Source organism: Cydia strobilella, chromosome 11 (assembly GCF_947568885.1).
Source record: "Cydia strobilella chromosome 11, ilCydStro3.1, whole genome shotgun sequence".
Taxonomy (NCBI): domain Eukaryota; kingdom Metazoa; phylum Arthropoda; class Insecta; order Lepidoptera; family Tortricidae; genus Cydia; species Cydia strobilella.
Genome location: NC_086051.1, coordinates 5,370,678 through 5,388,892, shown reverse-complemented (window position 1 = coordinate 5,388,892; position 18,215 = coordinate 5,370,678). Strand labels below are relative to the sequence as shown.

The window sequence follows — 18,215 nt, the reverse complement described above, 5'->3', positions numbered from 1 at the left end:
GTATTAAAAGTGTTTGATATTTGCCTATTAGATATAGACAATAACTATGATTTGTAATTTTTATTATTAACAATTTGATTATGATTATAATTCGTTTTCTACCATCTGTCGACTCAGCATAGAAACTAAGAATGAAAATGTATAAAATTAACGAAAAGATTTATATATATATATATATATGTAAATTATTATTATTGGATCATCATATGATTTTGACCCATGTTATTTCGTTAATATGTGTTAAAATAGGATTTTTATTGTAGTTAAAATAAATGAAATGCATGGAATAAAGCATCGGATATTTATTGGAAAAACATAGATAGCAGTTGTTATGAAATACAAGTTATATTTAATAAATCAGATAGAATTATAAAAGGAGGATGAGATGACCGTGACGTCATTATGTGGTGTTTCATATGAATTCCATATTAGCGGGGCGATTTGACCGTTCTAAAAGGAGAAACTAGCTCGATTGGAGGGATAATACTCTATTGTTAAGTATCAGAGGTGTGGCACCATCTGTTTGAGAGTGATTGTTCCTTGGTTTCCGATGAGCGTTTTTTGCTTAAACTTTGCTTCTCTTATACGAGTCACATAATATCTTTGCAGAAACTATTCAAGTATGGTGCTCGAGTTATTAAAAAAGCACGTCGAGGAATGCGTTTTCTTAATGTGTTGTATGGTTATAAATACCCCTAAACCAAGCGGGGAAGGGATTATTCAATTTTTGTTCGTCGGATTGTCACAATCTCTGGCTAATTCGTAGACGTTAAAACAAAGGTGGTTATTTTGACGGTTGAAAGCTTGACATGACGTAGTTATTATGCTACTTTTTGTCAAACTGTTCAATTGTTATTTTTAGTGTCAGTGCTTACCTATTTTTGTGATTTTTATTGTGTTTTAGAGCCAGATTTGTGTCAGATCGCATGGTCGATCTACCGGAAACGCCTAACCTTGCGGCTGTTAAACAGGCATTTCCGGGAATCCAGTAGAGTGTTAGGTCCAGGTCGCGAGAGGGGCCTGGCGTCAACCTTTTTACCAACACAGGTGACGAATATACCTCTTACGTTCTCTTCAAGGTCTGACAGAGGGATGTGAGGGTCTCACGTGTGGACCATTTGGAGTAATCCAGGCTCATTGAAATCTGTTAGTAATTGAAGAAGCGTGGTCTTGTTATGTATATTTATATATTCACATTATATATCTGGATAGGGCGCCTTACTCGTTTGTACCCTTAGCTTCGGCTTAAACAAACGGGGGGAGGCAAGAACACAGACACTAGGGTTTGCATACCTCGGTTTTGTCGGCCGAACGTTTACAGCTTAGATTAGGGTCCCTCTTACACATTCCTCCCTGTAAATCTAGTGGTTCGCTTCTAGTTTTACTTATTAGAATAGGTGAAATTGGGGTAGAGTTAGGGTAGAGTCATTATTTGGGTGTTAAGTTTATTTATTTTCTTTCACACATAGTTCGATTGCGTACAGTATTAAAAAACTTTATAGTGTTAATTGGTTCAAAATACAAAATAAATATCTAGATTCAGTAGCATATGGATGGATTTCTGTGGCTCGTACATTAAATATGATATAAAGGTTTTCACATTTTTTATATTGGGTGAGATAGGGGAACAAAGTTATTTGAGGACATACTAAATAATTTTGTTATAGGGAGCTAGTGACAGGCAGAGCAGTTCACTAGTGACAATTGAGCTTTTCTATAACTGGGTAAATAAGGGTATAAATCATATTTAATAGACGATTGTTTCAGTATTTCATTCATTTAAAGTATATTCAGATGAGTTTCTTGGCGTTTCTTCTCGTCTGAAATTAGATTACGAAACGCTGGTAAAATAAATATTACATAGTGCATAGGAATACCTATTAAAAATAAAAATAAAATAAAATGGGTATTATCTAGATTAGGGACCCGTCTTCATCCGGGCGTGGCAGTAGATAAAGTAAGTTTGTACGTACTATTTTTACATTACATTAATATAATTATTTTCCTTTAGCTAGCTAGGTTAGCGAATGGATATATATAAAAGGAAAATATAAGGTTTAAATTACAAACTAAAAGGACTTACTACTGTCCACGGTAACTGGTCACGGTAGGGCCCGGTAGGAGATAAATTCAAAAAAATATATTTTACTATTTATTTATCATACAATATAGTCATAAAAGAAACATAGTAGCAATATTTACAAATTCATAGAATATTTAGGGATAGTATTTGAAATCCAAATCTAATCAATCTGCACATAAAAGACGATGGGTACTAAGGTTCACAACGTATTTTTAACATTAGACGATCACATGGCCAAATTTATATATTTTAATTTAATCTTTTTCAATCATTTCTGGTAGTTTTATTAAAGTAGTAATAGAGTAGGTAAGGGATAGGTACAGCACCTTATATATAAATAATACAATAATTTCAAATTACAATATCCTTTATTTACCAAAATGAACAAAATTATTATTATTACATACTTATTGTAAACGGGTGTAAAAAGACAGGATTTTCAACGTCAAGGACGATTTTTACCAATAATCCAAATATGAACATTTTAAATCATTTTTAGGGTTCCGTACCCAAAGGGTAAAAACGGGACCCTATTACTAAGACTCCAATAGATTGTATTCTGTTTTTTATTCCGTAATTAGTAGACTAAAATGACATTTCATGTGGTACTAAGAAATGTCATGTCTTACATATGAAACGTCATTTTAGTCTACGGAATAAAAAAACAGACCTTAGTTATCTCAATTTGTAGTGTTATAAAACAACACCCTGAATGTTAAACTACGTCAGTTTTGCGTCAACGTCAAGAAATGTAGGGGAGAGGTGGGCATGACGGGATACTTAATGTTTCAAGTCCAATAAAACTGAAAATGCTATTTTTTTAAGTTTTTGTTATTTTTATTTTTATCTTTGGTAATCAGTCTTTCATAATCAACACTTACTAGGAACTCTCTAGTTAGATAATTAAATTAAAAATAAATTATAATGGCCAAAAGTGCCTTCTCTCCATCTTGCCCCCCAAGTATGGTAAGATGGGGACCCCTACGGGACAAGATAAGAATGATTCATATAAATATTATATTTAGGGCCTAAACAAAACTAAAATTTTTGGCTTTTGGGTCCATCGTCTGATAACTTCTCACGAACTGTTTTACTTTTATTTCTTAAGTCGTCTGAGAGACAGAAAATGTGTTTACAGCTAACATGTACCCCATCTTCCCTTGTTAATTTTATTGTTTGTTGGGTTAATTTTATTGTTTGTAAAAATTGACATGTAAAAGTGCCCCTGTGGCCTATTTGCTGAATAAATGTTTGATGTTGATGTTGATGTTGAAAAATAAATAAATTCAAATCCGCAATTCTTCATCAGTTTATCACTAAAACTACGGCCGTCAAGATGTACCCCATCTTGCCCCATGTGCCTAATGAAATTCGAAAGTTTTTTGTAAAATAAACCGTACTTGAAACCAAACAAGTCCTTAGCTGTTGGCGTGATTGCTGGGCCATAGGAATAAATTAACAGTATATATGTGCTGGCGATAATAAGGAAACAAACGCAAACCAAATAAAACACAAAAACCGGCCAAGTGCGAGTCGGACTCGCGCACGTAAGGTTCCGTACCATAATACCATTACGCAAAAAATGGCAAAAAAGTCACGTTTGTTGTATGGGAACCCCACTTAAATATTTATTTTATTATGTTTTTAGAATCATTTATTCATCAATTGTGCATAACAGGTAATGAATACAGGTGTTATAAACAATTAGTTTTAGTTTGTTATAACGGCAACAGAAATACATCATCTGTGAAAATTTCATCTGTCTAGCTATCACGGTTGATGAGATACAGCCTGGTGACAGACGGACAGACAGACAGACAGACAGACAGACAGAAAGCGGAGTCTTAGTTATAGGGTCCCGTTTTTACCCGTTGGGTACGGAACCCTAAAAATAACAAGGAATATGGCAAAAACAGTTTTTTTGCAAATAAATAATTAACGACACCATTTGTCTAGCCGGTCACTGTGCGAACTGATTGCTATGATGGCGACGCATCGTCATGCGTTAACGGGATTCTGATGGTTGGTCAGTCGTGTCGCCATATAAAGCCGCTACCCCGTCTTACTCGTCTTGCCCCTCTCTCCTCTACATAAGATAGTGATTAGATACACCAAATAGGTGAAAAAACGCCTCAAGCGTAAAAGAAACCACCAAAAATCATTTTATGTCGCATTACAAGCCTGATTTAGCTATGAATACTAATACCCCCTTATTCGTAAAACTTTACGAGCCTGAATTAGTTAAATTATGTTTTATCCTTTTCTTACAAATACATAAGTCAAAATGACAGACAAAGACAAACGATTCATATAGCTAATTCAATGACTATTAATCATATTAATCACATTATTTAATTTATTTTAACTTAATTTATTATAAATATGTGTTATTAATAACGTAATAATATACAAATATAAGCATAGAGTAATAAATTAATAAGCCTGCAGTATTTGAAATGTCCGTAATATGTACAATTCCAAAATACGGGTTATACGGGTACCATGGATGTTGCGCCACATAATCTCGTATGTCAAGGTGTTTCGGCTGAAAGCGCCCTGGCAGACTTATATATTCCTGAAGAGAAGGTTCATATCTACCGACTGGAATTGGTTTCATGCTGGTATCAGATGGGTTAATTTAGGGGTCCTGATGGTCACCTTTGAGAGCGTATGCCAAGCACTTCCGGCAGGAATCATACTGGCAGATTTCGCTTTTCTGTATCTACCAGTAAATTTCTAACTGATGCCATAGCTTTTATTGCAGTATCAGATGGGTTAAATGACCCCCCCTTTTTCGCACCGGAAGTGGCTATTTTTTTGTACTTTCGGCTAGTTCCGCCGTGGCAGACTATCAAATTCGGACTTAGCATCAGTTTTATGGGAAACCATTGTGCATCTCATCGCGGTATCACGTTGGTTCGAAACTTTACTGCCGGCTCTCCAACCATACTCTCAATTAGACAAAAATGGCGCGAACCGAATTATATCTAAATTTTTAGAACAAAAAGTGCTAATTCTGTCCTAGTAGGCAAACAGAAGCTTTGTTTCAAATAGGTGGTGTGAAAAAATGGTAAAGATTTAATTTCGGTTGTTTGTGAACAGGCTATTATTTTTTTAGGTTTGGACTTCAGTCTTCAAGACAAAATAGTCATCGGTAGCGGTCTAAAGTCAGCTAACTTGGGCCTGATCGGATGCATGCGGAATGTAAAAATCAATGGACTCCTTATAGAACCAAGGTACACAGTTACTACACACACATTTTATTTTTTGCATCGAGTATGTTATTTGTAGAGTAAGAATAACCTGTGAAATTGATTAAATATGACTGGAAAGTAAAACTCTCTGCGGCCGAAACATATCACTTTCAACCCGCAAATGACAAAATCAAATGTTTGAAAAATGCAACATAAAACGAAAACAATCATCAACACTTCTTTTAGATTAGAACGTTGGTGGCTAACAAGAATACGGTTGCGGTGGTTACCGTAGCTGATGGTCGCTTGTAACATCAAGTGCATCACATATGTTCCCTTTAAAATCCCAGTGAAAGCCCTTCTAGAAAACATCAATCTGCAGACTCTGTAGATCCTTGAAAACGATTTAAGTAATGTTTTCAAATTCAATCATTGCAGATATGTAATAAACACGGAGCGAGTTGTAGGCGAAGTGGCCATCGACGACTGTAGATACGTGGACCCCTGCACGAGGCCCAACACCTGCGAACACGGCGGCATCTGCTCCATCAGAGAAGACAGGGTCATCTGCGACTGTGAGAAAACTGGTACGTTACCAGCCTAAAGTATGAGTATGTTGTTGATCAGATATTAATGAATGGTGGGCGATACGTGGACGCCTGCCCGAGACCCACCCAACACCGCCACAATAGTGCATGATAACATTAGACGCTCTTATAATAAGTAAGTACTACTTAAGACAAATAAATTTCTGAATAGGTAACTCCCGAAAATTCTTCCCACTTCGGCTTAATATAGGGACATTTTATTGTATAAGACAACTTTTTATACACATTTTCATTATTGAATTAGGAATGCGTGTGCGACATGCGAATTAGCATCAGGAAATGATTAGGTTTTTTAAACTTGTTATTTACAGGATACATAGGTGTGAATTGTCACTTCGCCACATTTCGCAAGACATGCGAGGAACTAGCCCTCCTCGGCTATACCAGGAACGACGTATACCTCATCGACATCGACGGTAACGGCAAATTCCCACCGGCACACGTCAAGTGCGAATTTCAGATCGACGCAGATTCTTCTACCACGGTTGTTGAACACAATCTGCCTAGCCAAGTGGTACGTATTATTTTTAATGTGTTGATGCTCAAATTAAAGTCACAAGGATTCAGTTACTTTCACTGTATGCATAGCTCATTTAGGCATCTGATTGAATAGTTCTGTTTGTTGTTTAAGATAAGATTCTTCTTTAGAATTTTTATACCCGAGTGTCGAAATATATGGTCTGGTCTACCCATTCCACTACTAAACTATAATAACCTGCTAATTTTGAGAGCTATGTCAATTTTGTATTCTGATGCTTGTAAGTACTTTTCTAGTTAGAAACAAGGGAATCACTGACACACATTTAGAGGACTTGATAACTAAACCAGCTTAAAAGTAGGTATCCATTTTCTCGTAAAGTTTAGTACCAGTTTAAGCGATAGTGATCATTGGATCTTTTCCTTATGTCCAGGATATTACGATAAATCTTTAAAAGCATATAAGTATTCTTGTTTCCAGATAAACTTTTATTGCACGTCATAAAATTCCATGCATTATGGTCATTATGGAGAATCAAACTTGATGTGAAACTTAAATCTTTTATTTGACAACCAATTTATTAGAAATATATATTTAAAATTATGTTAGGATAAAATAAATATTGGCTATTTGCATTTCAGGATGTCCGATCTGCATCAGGCCAGGATTTCAGCTTCCGGATAAAGTATCGAGAATTCACGGCAGAAATGCTTCAGGAGCTGATCTCCCACTCTCTGTTTTGTCGGCAATATATCAAATACGATTGCAATATGGCGCCATTGGAGCTACATAGTTCTACTTGGTTCATATCGTCTTCTAATGATACCGTGGATTATTTGGGAGATGTCAAGAGGTATTCAATTCAGTTTTTAATGATACGTACTTTCCATTTTATGACCAAAGTTGTGACTTTCAACATGAATTTCAAAAAGGTCTGTACACACACCACACACCTTTGAAACTCAGGTAACAGGCTCAGGGACAACAGACATTTTGTTTATTTTATTTTTTATTTTTGCAGAGGTTACTGCTCCTGCGGAATCAACTCAACTTGCATCTTCTCAAACCAAACTTGCAACTGTGATGCTAACGAAAACAAATGGCACTCTGATGAGGGAACCTTCGTGGTGCCAAACAGCTTGGGTATTACGGAGATGTTCTTCCTGCAGCAGAAGGACCTAACAGAGGAAGCCCAGGGCAGGATCACCTTGGGGCCTTTGGAATGTGTAGAGACGAGTAAGGATATTTTGGTTAGATCAAATATATTTTAATTCCCTCATCGTAGCACTTTTTCGATTGCATCCTTGGTTACTATTTCTTTTACCTTAGGAGCCCTGGTAGAATTTTTCAAGCAGCTGAAAAGCCTCCGTGACAGCTGTGACAAAAACTGGGATAACAGTCTTTTAACGGACTCCTCATCATTCTGCATCCAGCGAAGTTGCTTAACTTGCGAAGATCGGTCCTGATCCACGTGTAAGGGGAGGAGTGCGGTCATAAACTAAGCGCATCACAGACTTTTTTTAATGTACACACACAGGCTGTTTTATTTCAAGTTAACATTTTACGTTGCCCTCAGATACCCAAAGATACGTAGTGACATTTACAACATCACAGTCGTACATCGAAGTGCCGGGTTGGAGGAAGGGTGACATCGCCTTCAGTTTCCGCACAACTGGCACCAGCGCCATTTTGCTATTCCAACCACCTATCAGACCCAACTACCCTTCGTTTATGGTAGCTTTGACTAGTGGTAAATACTTTTTAAAGACTAAATTACCTACAAAGGATCGAATATAAGAGCAAAACAAGTTTAAAATATACCTAATTGAATTACAGAACACGAGCTAACATTCAACTTCACTCTAAACACGGGCACTAATAGAAAACTGGTAATCAACTCCAAGAGGAAACTGAACGGGGGCGAATGGCACAAGATCTGGATCGACTACAACTTCTACCACGTAAGGTTCATGCTGAACACCGAGTACCAGATGCTGAACTTGCTGCAGGAGGAGGAATTTGGACCGTTTGAGGGCTCCATGTTCATAGGTGGAGCTACTGCGTAAGTCGGGCATTACTACTCTTTTGTTTCTAGGGTAGTAATAGTAAAGTACTGGTCCAATAGGGTTGTTTTTGCTCCACCTGACTTTAGCCCATACTTAGGGCAGAAAAGACACACATTAAATTGTACTTATTGTCTACCCAATCTAAAGGAACCATATTAAACCAGGTCAATGTGCAGAAAAGATAATGTCTGAATATTTTTACTCTATAATTTAAACTTACATTCGGCTTTTCTTTCCATTTGAAACTGTAAGCGGTCGTTATTTTTGTGTCCCATACAAAGTGAGGTCACAACGACAAACTTTAAAACACGGGAATGGTAACCAGTAACCACCATTCCGATAGCATGAAACAGACCATTACGATAGCAATTTTTTTTTTCAGTGAACATTTCAAGAAATCCGCTGCCGCTGTAAGTCAAGGTCTAATAGGATGTTTCAGAGGCCTCGTAGTGAACGGTGAAATCCTAGACATTTACAGTTACATGTCCGTACATTTGTCTGAAATTATCAAAGACTGCAAGCCGTCTTGTGTTCCAAATCCATGCCAAAATAAAGCCACTTGTAAGGAACTCTGGTCCAGTTATGAATGCATTTGCAAAAATCCCTGGGCTCATTTAGGAACACATTGTGAAGAAAGTAAGTAAATTAATGCTCATAACATTATATAAAAAAATATATAACACCAATTTAATATTATGCAAAATTTGGTGGTGATTTTACAATAAATATTTGTTTTTTACAGACATAAACATAAAAGCTTTAACATTTCAAACAAAGGAAGCTTACTTGAAAAAGAATTATTTAGTAGATAATTCAACAGATGATGAAAAATACAGACTGAAAAAAATGATGACAGAAAATGTACTCATGAACCTAAGAACGTATGATGATAATTCTTTAGTGTTATACGCAAACGATAATCTTAATAACTTCATCCATCTGTTTATACATAATGGAAGTGAAATCATTTATTTGTTTAATCATGAGGATGAAATAATTCAAATGAATGTAACATATGAGAATATAAATAGAGGAGAGAGTGTTCAAATTGCTATAATAAGAACGAATCATACCACGACGTTACACGTTAATGACAAAAATACTACAATTGAAAAAGTTGCAAAGCTTTTGAGCAATTATACAAATAAACCTTGGATCAATCCGGAATTAGGTGAGACTATTAAAATGTATGTACCTACGTAATAAAAAAAACGTACAAAAATCTAGATCTAAATAATTATCAATTTTTTTACAGAGGTTATCTTACCACAGCGTCCTCCAGCCCCTCCGACCGACTATTTTCAGATAAATCTTGGAGGCTATGACAACTATTCGCTGCATTTAGCACCCCGTGCCGCTATACTACCTCAAGGGGGTTATGTGGGCTGCGTGAGGGGCTTTAAAATAGCCGACCATGTTGTTGACTTGCCTCGCAAGGCTAAAGACAATGTGGATCAAGGTACGCATATTAAGTAGAGTACAATTAGTCTTAGTCGCCGAAAGGAACTCGGAGAAATGTTTAAAACGTTTAACGTTTGTGGACGTTTAACTTTGGCTCTCTTTTTCGTCCTACCTGATGACAGTGTCGAATGTTGATACTGACCAATTATGATTAATGTATTTTTGAATAACGATATCAAAGTTTATATGAGTTGCCTACTGCTTTATTGATATTGGGATAGGGTCCAGGCCAATAGGTTCCACTTATTCTGAAGGAATATTTTCTCGATTGCGCTTGCCCTCGGTCTAAATCAATAATATGAAGTTTATAAATTGATTCTGGTTAAACATATACCTAATATAAATAAGTATCCTAAGACGTCTTGTTCACAGACACTGCGGGAGTTCTACCTAAATGCGATATGAAATGCGACTCCGAACCCTGCAAAAATGGTGGCATATGCACGGAGGACTTCACCAACCAAGAAAGCAGCTGCAACTGCGAACTGACAAGCTATTTTGGTGAATATTGTATGGAAGAGAAAGGAGCGGATTTTAATGGCGAGAGCATATTACAGAGAGGGTTTACCCTTAAAGGACCCGTGATAAAAGTGAGTAATACTTTCCAGCACCTTAGGTAAAAATACAAGTAATTTTTTAAACCCCTTCTGTGATAATTTTTCCTTCAAATACAGTCCAGTCAGATTTACATTATTAGTCTCATCAATTTATTTTTATATGGGATCATATGTATTTCATAAAATAATGTTAATACTTTGACTTACTCATCAAATTTAACTATAGTACCTATCCACAATTTTGATAAAGGACACTTCCAATTTACCCAATAATATAGATATGTATTTCAAATCAACATTTTTGTTTTTGCCAATGCCTCTTTTTACTAACGCAACTATAAGAACGGATTTTAGAATAAGGATGTCAGTGTACCTATTTTTACTTCGGTTTATGTAATATAGTAATATGTTCCAGGTGAAAATAAAATTGGCTTTCTCCAGCAACGACCTGCGACAGAAAAATACTGTCCTTCTCTTAGTTCAAACAGAAAACCAGTAAGTATCTTGCGAGTATTAAGAAACTTTTCTTTCTATGTCGATAAAATGGTAATATGGAAACTTGGAAACTGACTAATACCTGTTTACTACTCTCAGACGCAGTTACTATTTGCTCATAGCAATAACACAAGATGGCTATCTTAAATTTGAAGAAGATCGCGAAGAAGCTGCTTATGGAGTTGAAGTTAAAAACCGAAATTTCTTAAATGGTAAGATTTTCACATTTCTCGATACCGAAAGTAAACGAAAAATTAATAATATCCTATTTGAATTTCAGGTGCCAGACATACAGTATACTATACTAGAGAAGGTGATGACTCTATTCTTTTAATAGATAGGATAGAAATACCTTTAGAAAAACTGCCTGTTCAGGGACCATGGGAAGTTCTGGATGTTGGATCCAATGAAGTTCAAATCGGAGGTCTCAATACAAGTGACCCAAGGCTCAAGATTTACAAGGGATACAACGGATGTCTTTCCAGTAAGTGCACTTATTTTTAAGTATTTGAGCTTGATATATTAAACTTGAGGAACTTCATCAATTTATTTACTTAAATAATTAATGTACAATGTTTAACCTTCTAAAATCTACTAGAAGATGACTCAATTGACTTAACCCTGCCATACTCGCAGATATTTTCGTGGAAGTGAACGAGTACATAATGAAGCCGCTGGAGGAGTACATGATGTTCACACGCGACTCCGAAAAGGTATCAAATAGTTCAAACACTAAAGTTAGACATTGCAATTAGGTACCATGTAGGTTCTTAAGTAATTTATACACAAATATAATATTTACTCTCCGTAATAATATACTTGCGTTGCGTAGGAAGCAATTTAGTGAAAAGAATTCAGCCTGGAAAATGTGTAATTGAAATTAGGTTAGGTACTTCTTTCTGAAAGGAACAGTGTATTGAACAATGGTTTTGAAAATAAGTAATTATTATATCTCTAATTTTGGTTTTTGCTGGCTATATTAAGACTAACTGTTCATAGATGGCAGCACCAGTCTCTCTTGCTACAACGTAAATCCGTAAGGAGTTCGTTTAGGAGGTGCAAGCGCGCACTGCTTGCCCTTAGAGCTGGTCAAAGACGCCTAGTCTTACCAAGTCTTGCTAAGATGACACTAACTGCTCTGCTTTGATTTTATTATTTTTACTTTAAAACATAACATTTCTTATTTTATAAGTGAACCTACTAAAAATCAGCGTCGTTGGACTACGTTATTCGACAAATGCTGAGTGGTATCCATTCTGTTAGTTTTAATTTTAAAATAGTGTTGTATTGTATATTGTATTATGTAAATTTAGTTTCATTTTCAATTTTATTTAGATTTTTCACTTTGCCCTAGCAGGGTTCCTGTGAATGTAAAGCGATAAGTTTGGTAAAGCACCTAATGTAAGATGAATTAAAATACATTCATTTTATATTTGTCTCAGGTGAACGTGGTGAACGCACTGGGAGTACGCAGCGCGCAGTGCTCCGCCGAGTTCGACGAGGCCTGGCCCGACCGCGACCAGCTGGCCTCCGCGCACAATGGAAGCTTTCTTATAGTACGGATCTATATTTTTCTCACTCATTGTTGCATTCATCCCTGTTGCAAGTGTTGCATACTCGGCTACCACTTCGGATTTTCGAGTCATCTGTCCATTTGATCCACGGTCTGAGTCGCCGTCATTGCTATCACCTCAGTCATTATGACCAACCAACAACAAATTCATTGTCGTGAAAGGGTAATAATATTTCTTGCTACCACAATGTTTTTGTTTTCGTCTAGCTGGACTACCAACACAGCTATCAGCCTATCAGTATTTACTGTCAAAATAATGTCATCATTATCATACCTATACATCTTTTATCAAAACACCCCTACCTAAATACATCCGTTTACTTTTTTCAGAACTATTTTGTACCTTATTGTCTTTAAGCTCAATAATAAAATAATCAGGGTGCGTAGGCAAGATGCCAATCATTAACGCTCGGTAGCGAACGAAACGCACGTCTCTGTCGCACTAATATAGAAGAGTGATATAGAGAGATAACTACGCTACGCTATGGAGCATGAACGATTGGCATCTTGCCTACGCACACAGTGCTCACTATTCTTGCGAATCTCGATATCCAGAGTGGTGACAAGACCTGGGTCGAGGACCCGCCGTCCCGTACGCCTTATGACCTGTTGTACCAGCAGCCTGATGCGGAGGAAGAAAACACGGACAAGTTCTTCATAGCGCTCATCGTAATTTACCTACTTGGCCTGTGCTACTGCGGTTATCACGTGAGTGCCTCCCAACCCTAAAACAGCCCGAAATGACATAGATGTTTTAAAAATATCCGTTAGCTCTAATAGATTCATGATATAAGGTACTATTTAACACTAAGTATTTTATACCACAGATGTGGCGAACGCACAAGGCTCATAGGCTTCGGTTGGAGAAGGAAACAGACGAAAACATTATGAAGAACAAAGAAATGGCGACCAAACTACAGGAGCCTAGCTTCGCTTTCATGCAGGTAAGGTAACAGGTATTAGAAAAAATAAATTTGTGTTTAAACACATGAAAAAATAAACAGACATAAAGGTAGTAGGTCAAAACATAGACATAGGTTCACTTTTCTTCATTTTATTATATTTTTATGCGTACCTATTTGTTTATCTATAATTTATAATACTAAAATGTATAATACCTATCCCCAGTTGAAAGACGGAGACGAATCCAACAAAGAAGACAATGAGAAGAAGCCCAATGGAGTGACAATAGAAATTAATCCTACAGTCATCGTGGACGTGTCGGAAGACAAGCCCGCCATTAGGAGAGGTTCTTTAAGATTTAGAGGTAGGTAATTCACTTTCATTTTATTTTAAAACACACTTTTTTCGTCAATAACTGATACGATAGGCAATAGTGTTTGACTGACTAATGACTATGCTATGAGATTATTAATATGGATAGGTAGGTAATGGATTTTGTACATGAAACCCAGATATCGTCATGCATGCTCAAATCACCTATTTATTTAATAAAGATAGTGTCAAATATTAGGAATTTCTATGTTTTCCGATAATTTTCTAGTGCTTTACTCGTATTTCGAGGAAGGTATAAAATAATGTACCTACCTACGTGAACTAACCTGGACGTTTCAAACTATTTACAATCCTATGATATCAAAAGAATTTAGAAATATAATTAACTTATTAACTAACTATAATAACTGCTATATATTTTATAGACTTAATAGAAAAAGATGTAACATTTGAGCCCCTTGAAGAAAAGGATGAAACGGAAGAAAACGAAGAAGATGAAGAAAGTGAGGATGAGGAAGATGAGCACACTAAAACGGACGGTGATCAATCTAAAACGGACGATGATCACTCTAAAACGACGAACGATGATCACTCTAAAACGGACGATGATCATTCTAAAACGGACGATGAACATGAGGACACTTATGAAAATGGAAATGGCGAAAATGGTTACGGGCAAGACAGAGAAGCAGATTGTGGAGAAATGGTGGAGAATGGAGAGGAGGATAATTATAAAAATCATCAGGTAGTTATTTAAACACCTATAACTCAGGCCCACGAAATAACATTTTTAATACCACGTCGATGGCAAACAAGCATAAGGCCCAGTGATGGTAAACGATCACCGTAGTATATGATATGAACGCTCGCAAGTTCCTAGAGAAAACTTACAACTCATTGCAACGTTCTACTTTATAAATCACTCAAAGAGCTCTGACGAGACGTCTATATTGGCTATTATGTAGTATGTACGAAGTGCACGGTAATGATGGTTTTCTTTCCCCCACCATAGACTATGTTTTTTAGGGTTCCGTACCCAAAGGGTAAAAACGGGACCCTATCACTAAGACTCCGCTGTCCGTCTGTCAGTCTGTCCGTCAGTCTGTCTGTCACCAGGCTGTATCTCATGAACCGTGATAGCTAGATAGTTGAAATTTTCACAGATGATGTATTTCTGTTGCCGCTATAACAACAAATACTAAAAAGTACGGAACCCTCGGTGCGCGAGTCCGACACGCACTTGGCCGGTATTATTAAAAAATGTTCGCGACTTATCGCGAATTATCTATCGACTAAAATAATACCACTGTCGCGTACAAATTAAATTGTTTTCAATGAAAATATTTTAACTTTTTATTTTATATTATTTGGGCAATGGAGGACTTAGACACGTTTTCTTTCATAATATCACATTTATTTTAGTTTTTAATCACTGTCGCGTATACAATAAAGATGTCATTTAAAACGTTATCGCAATTTTTACAGCCCCCGCACCGTATCTCCAAAGCTACCGTCCAAGGCCCGCCCACCTTCACCACCCAATTACCCTACAAGATAGACGAAGATGGTTCCAACGAGCTATTGACCTCTTGCGCTTAAAATTTACTGTAAACATTATTTTACTGCAGATAATAAAGTTTTTTTTAATTGTATTCGTTCAATTTTATTTTCGTTATCTTATTTCAAATTATATTACCTAACGTGTTAATTTAGCTGTAAGTTTTCCTAATAAATAAAATAAATAAATAAATAATTTGTTTAGAAAAAAATATCAATCGAACAAATCCATACTATCCATACTAATCCATACTAATATTATAAATGCGAAAGTCTGTCTGTCTTTCTGTCTGTGTGTTCCTTCCAGGGACCGGACAACCCTTTCCGCGATAAAACCCTTTCAATGGGCGACACTTAAACACGGCTAACACATTGAAAGACTTTCCCTTTTGAACTGCAAGCCCATTCATACCCTTACCTTTGACTAACCCTTACCGAAAAGCTAACCAAAAATAAGACTAGCTCTTAATAAGGGTTACCCTTATCTTTAAGCGCTTTTTATAAAGGTTTCCCTTTGCGTGAAAGAGACAGGATTAGTATATATCTACGGTAGTGTATGAAAAGGAAAGAAAATACGTGCCTAGTCAAAGAACGCCGCCGTCGCCGCCGACGATCGCTCGGATTCGAAGTAATGTGTGCTTTATGAACAAGGCAGACGACTTAAATTAGCACGCTTATATGCTAAAAGGGAAGCCCTTTATAAGGCTAACCCTTATAAGCAATATGCAAGGTGTTGGTGAGCGGATGATAAGGGTTTTGTAAGGGTATTTGGGCTACCGATTACTCAAATGTGGTAGCTTTATATAAGGGTTTTTAAAACCAAAACAAAGGGTTTCGTCCGGCAAAGGGTATGGTGAGTTAAGCCTTATGCAATACCCTTATAAAACCCCGATAAGGGATAGCGGGCCGGTCCCTGGTTCCTTCTTCACGCTTAAACCGCTGAACCGTTTTAGATGAAATTTGGCATAGAGATAGCTTGAGTCCCTGAGAAGGACATAGGATAGTTTTTATCCCGAAAATCATCCCTGAAGAAAGTAAAAAGCGGGGTGGAATTGAAATAATTAACGAAGTGCCTGCTAAAATATGCTCAAATTTAGATTGCTATGAGATATTTTCCAGGCGCTATTCTTACTCTAGCTGCGGTTATTAAGTCCACGCAGACGAAGTCGCGGGCAAAAGCTAGTAAGTCGGAAAAACTTACCGACGAAGGAGCCTCTAGTCGGAAATATATTCCGAGCAATAAGCGCGAGTGAAGCGTCTCCGTTTCAGCTTGTACAAAAATGCTTTCGTATGATTGTCCGGCTGTTCTCAGACACAGAACAAATAATAGTACTAGGTACCGTACAGAAAGGAAACTTCCTACAAAACCGAACAGGTCTACAGCTCACAGAGCCACTAGTTAGGTAAATCCCACGTTAGGTATAACACAAGCAACAACAACTTTATTTCACTCCTTGCCTCTCATCTTTCTCATATTTTACATGAATTTCATACGGATTTGACTTTTAAAGAGATTTACATGAGATTTTACTAAGATTTACTGACATTGACACTTAGGCGATGACTAAAAAACCTTTTTTTTACATGCCAAGTACCATAGTGCGGCTTACATTCCGCACCATTAAGGTTAAACACGACCAACAATCCTGCCCCGTGACCCGTGGCCACGAGCGCTGAAAAGGACTTGAAAAGCTAGGGGGCCCAGCTTACATCGACTTTTTCCCTAATAGCCCCTTGGGCACCTAGCTTCTTCGCATTTTCTCCTTCGAGGATCAGATCGCAGATCATGCATGGTCACTTATTATTTCGTGTCTTCGCTTCGTACCTACTAGTTCACATTGAATTATTACCTGTACATACATAAAAGTCATAAAACCTACCATTTTACGGTTATTTTTTTACTGGAACTTAAATTTTCAATTGCGATTTGAGGAGAGAGTGCTTACTACTTCGACCGTAATCCTAGAGCATGTTGACACAAATCATTCTAAAATATTGAGGATATTGAAACCATATTGAAACGTGACCGCCGTCACTCTTTCAAAATTCAAAAAGTTCAAGCTTTGCTACCCATAACTTTTTAATCCAGCTTTGTCATTGTAATAACTCGATTGTAGATCACTTAGATAACACTGTCCTTTCAGCTCAGTCGCCAGAAATGTTCCACCCTGTATAAGATTCTGCCTTCTTATTTACGCAAGTGTAAAGGCCGCGCCAGAAGTCCAGTGTCCAGACTCCACAACTCCACACCAGGGACCGGCCCGCTATCCCTTATCGGGGTTTTATAAGGGTATTGCATAAGGCTTAACTCACCATACCCTTTGCCGGACGAAACCCTTTGTTTTGGTTTTAAAAACCCTTATATAAAGCTACCACATTTGAGTAATCGGTAGCCCAAATACCCTTACAAAACCCTTATCATCCGCTCACCAACACCTTGCATATTGCTTATAAGGGTTAGCCTTATAAAGGGCTTCCCTTTTAGCATATAAGCGTGCTAATTTAAGTCGTCTACCTTGTTCATAAAGCACACATTACTTCGAATCTGAGCGATCGTCGGCGGCGACGGCGGCGTTCTTTGATAGGCAAGTATTTTCTTTCCTTTTCATACACTACCGTAGATATATACAAATCCTGTCTCTTTCACGCAAAGATACCTTTATAAAAAGCGCTTAAAGATAAGGGTAACCCTTATAAAGAGCAAGCCTTTTTTTTGGTTAGCTTTTCGGTAAGGGTTAGTCAAAGGTAAGGGTATGAATGGGCTTGCAGCTCAAAAGGGAAAGTCTTTCAATGTGTTAGCCGTGTTTAAGTGTCGCCCATTGAAAGGGTTTTATCGCGGAAAGGGTTGTCCGGTCCCTGCTCCACACTCGCGTTCGAGGCTTCGCGCCGCGATTCGCGCACGTGTGT

General features: G+C 37.2%; 3 protein-coding genes across 4 annotated transcripts in view; 1 reads left to right on the top strand and 2 right to left on the bottom strand.

Moving 5' to 3' along the window:
• LOC134745351 (axotactin) overlaps window positions 1–15,367 on the top strand; it is a 156,066-nt gene extending 140,699 nt beyond the window's left edge. Inside the window, exons 12-32 of the mRNA XM_063679375.1 lie at window positions 5,202–5,319; window positions 5,716–5,864; window positions 6,197–6,399; window positions 7,005–7,216; window positions 7,385–7,599; window positions 7,940–8,113; window positions 8,200–8,425; window positions 8,812–9,065; window positions 9,172–9,600; window positions 9,685–9,888; window positions 10,263–10,480; window positions 10,863–10,942; window positions 11,042–11,154; window positions 11,223–11,426; window positions 11,579–11,655; window positions 12,385–12,498; window positions 13,071–13,223; window positions 13,343–13,459; window positions 13,644–13,782; window positions 14,177–14,496; window positions 15,237–15,367. Coding sequence (XP_063535445.1) covers window positions 5,202–5,319; window positions 5,716–5,864; window positions 6,197–6,399; window positions 7,005–7,216; window positions 7,385–7,599; window positions 7,940–8,113; window positions 8,200–8,425; window positions 8,812–9,065; window positions 9,172–9,600; window positions 9,685–9,888; window positions 10,263–10,480; window positions 10,863–10,942; window positions 11,042–11,154; window positions 11,223–11,426; window positions 11,579–11,655; window positions 12,385–12,498; window positions 13,071–13,223; window positions 13,343–13,459; window positions 13,644–13,782; window positions 14,177–14,496; window positions 15,237–15,350 — 3,833 coding nt within the window. The 3' untranslated portion in view covers window positions 15,351–15,367. The remainder of the gene's footprint in view (window positions 1–5,201; window positions 5,320–5,715; window positions 5,865–6,196; window positions 6,400–7,004; window positions 7,217–7,384; window positions 7,600–7,939; window positions 8,114–8,199; window positions 8,426–8,811; window positions 9,066–9,171; window positions 9,601–9,684; window positions 9,889–10,262; window positions 10,481–10,862; window positions 10,943–11,041; window positions 11,155–11,222; window positions 11,427–11,578; window positions 11,656–12,384; window positions 12,499–13,070; window positions 13,224–13,342; window positions 13,460–13,643; window positions 13,783–14,176; window positions 14,497–15,236) is intronic.
• LOC134745383 (adenosine 3'-phospho 5'-phosphosulfate transporter 2) overlaps window positions 1–18,215 on the bottom strand; it is a 423,869-nt gene that overhangs the window by 276,073 nt on the left and 129,581 nt on the right. The gene's annotated exons all lie outside the window — the stretch shown is intronic.
• LOC134745355 (tonsoku-like protein) overlaps window positions 1–18,215 on the bottom strand; it is a 431,809-nt gene that overhangs the window by 390,180 nt on the left and 23,414 nt on the right. The window lies entirely within an intron of this gene.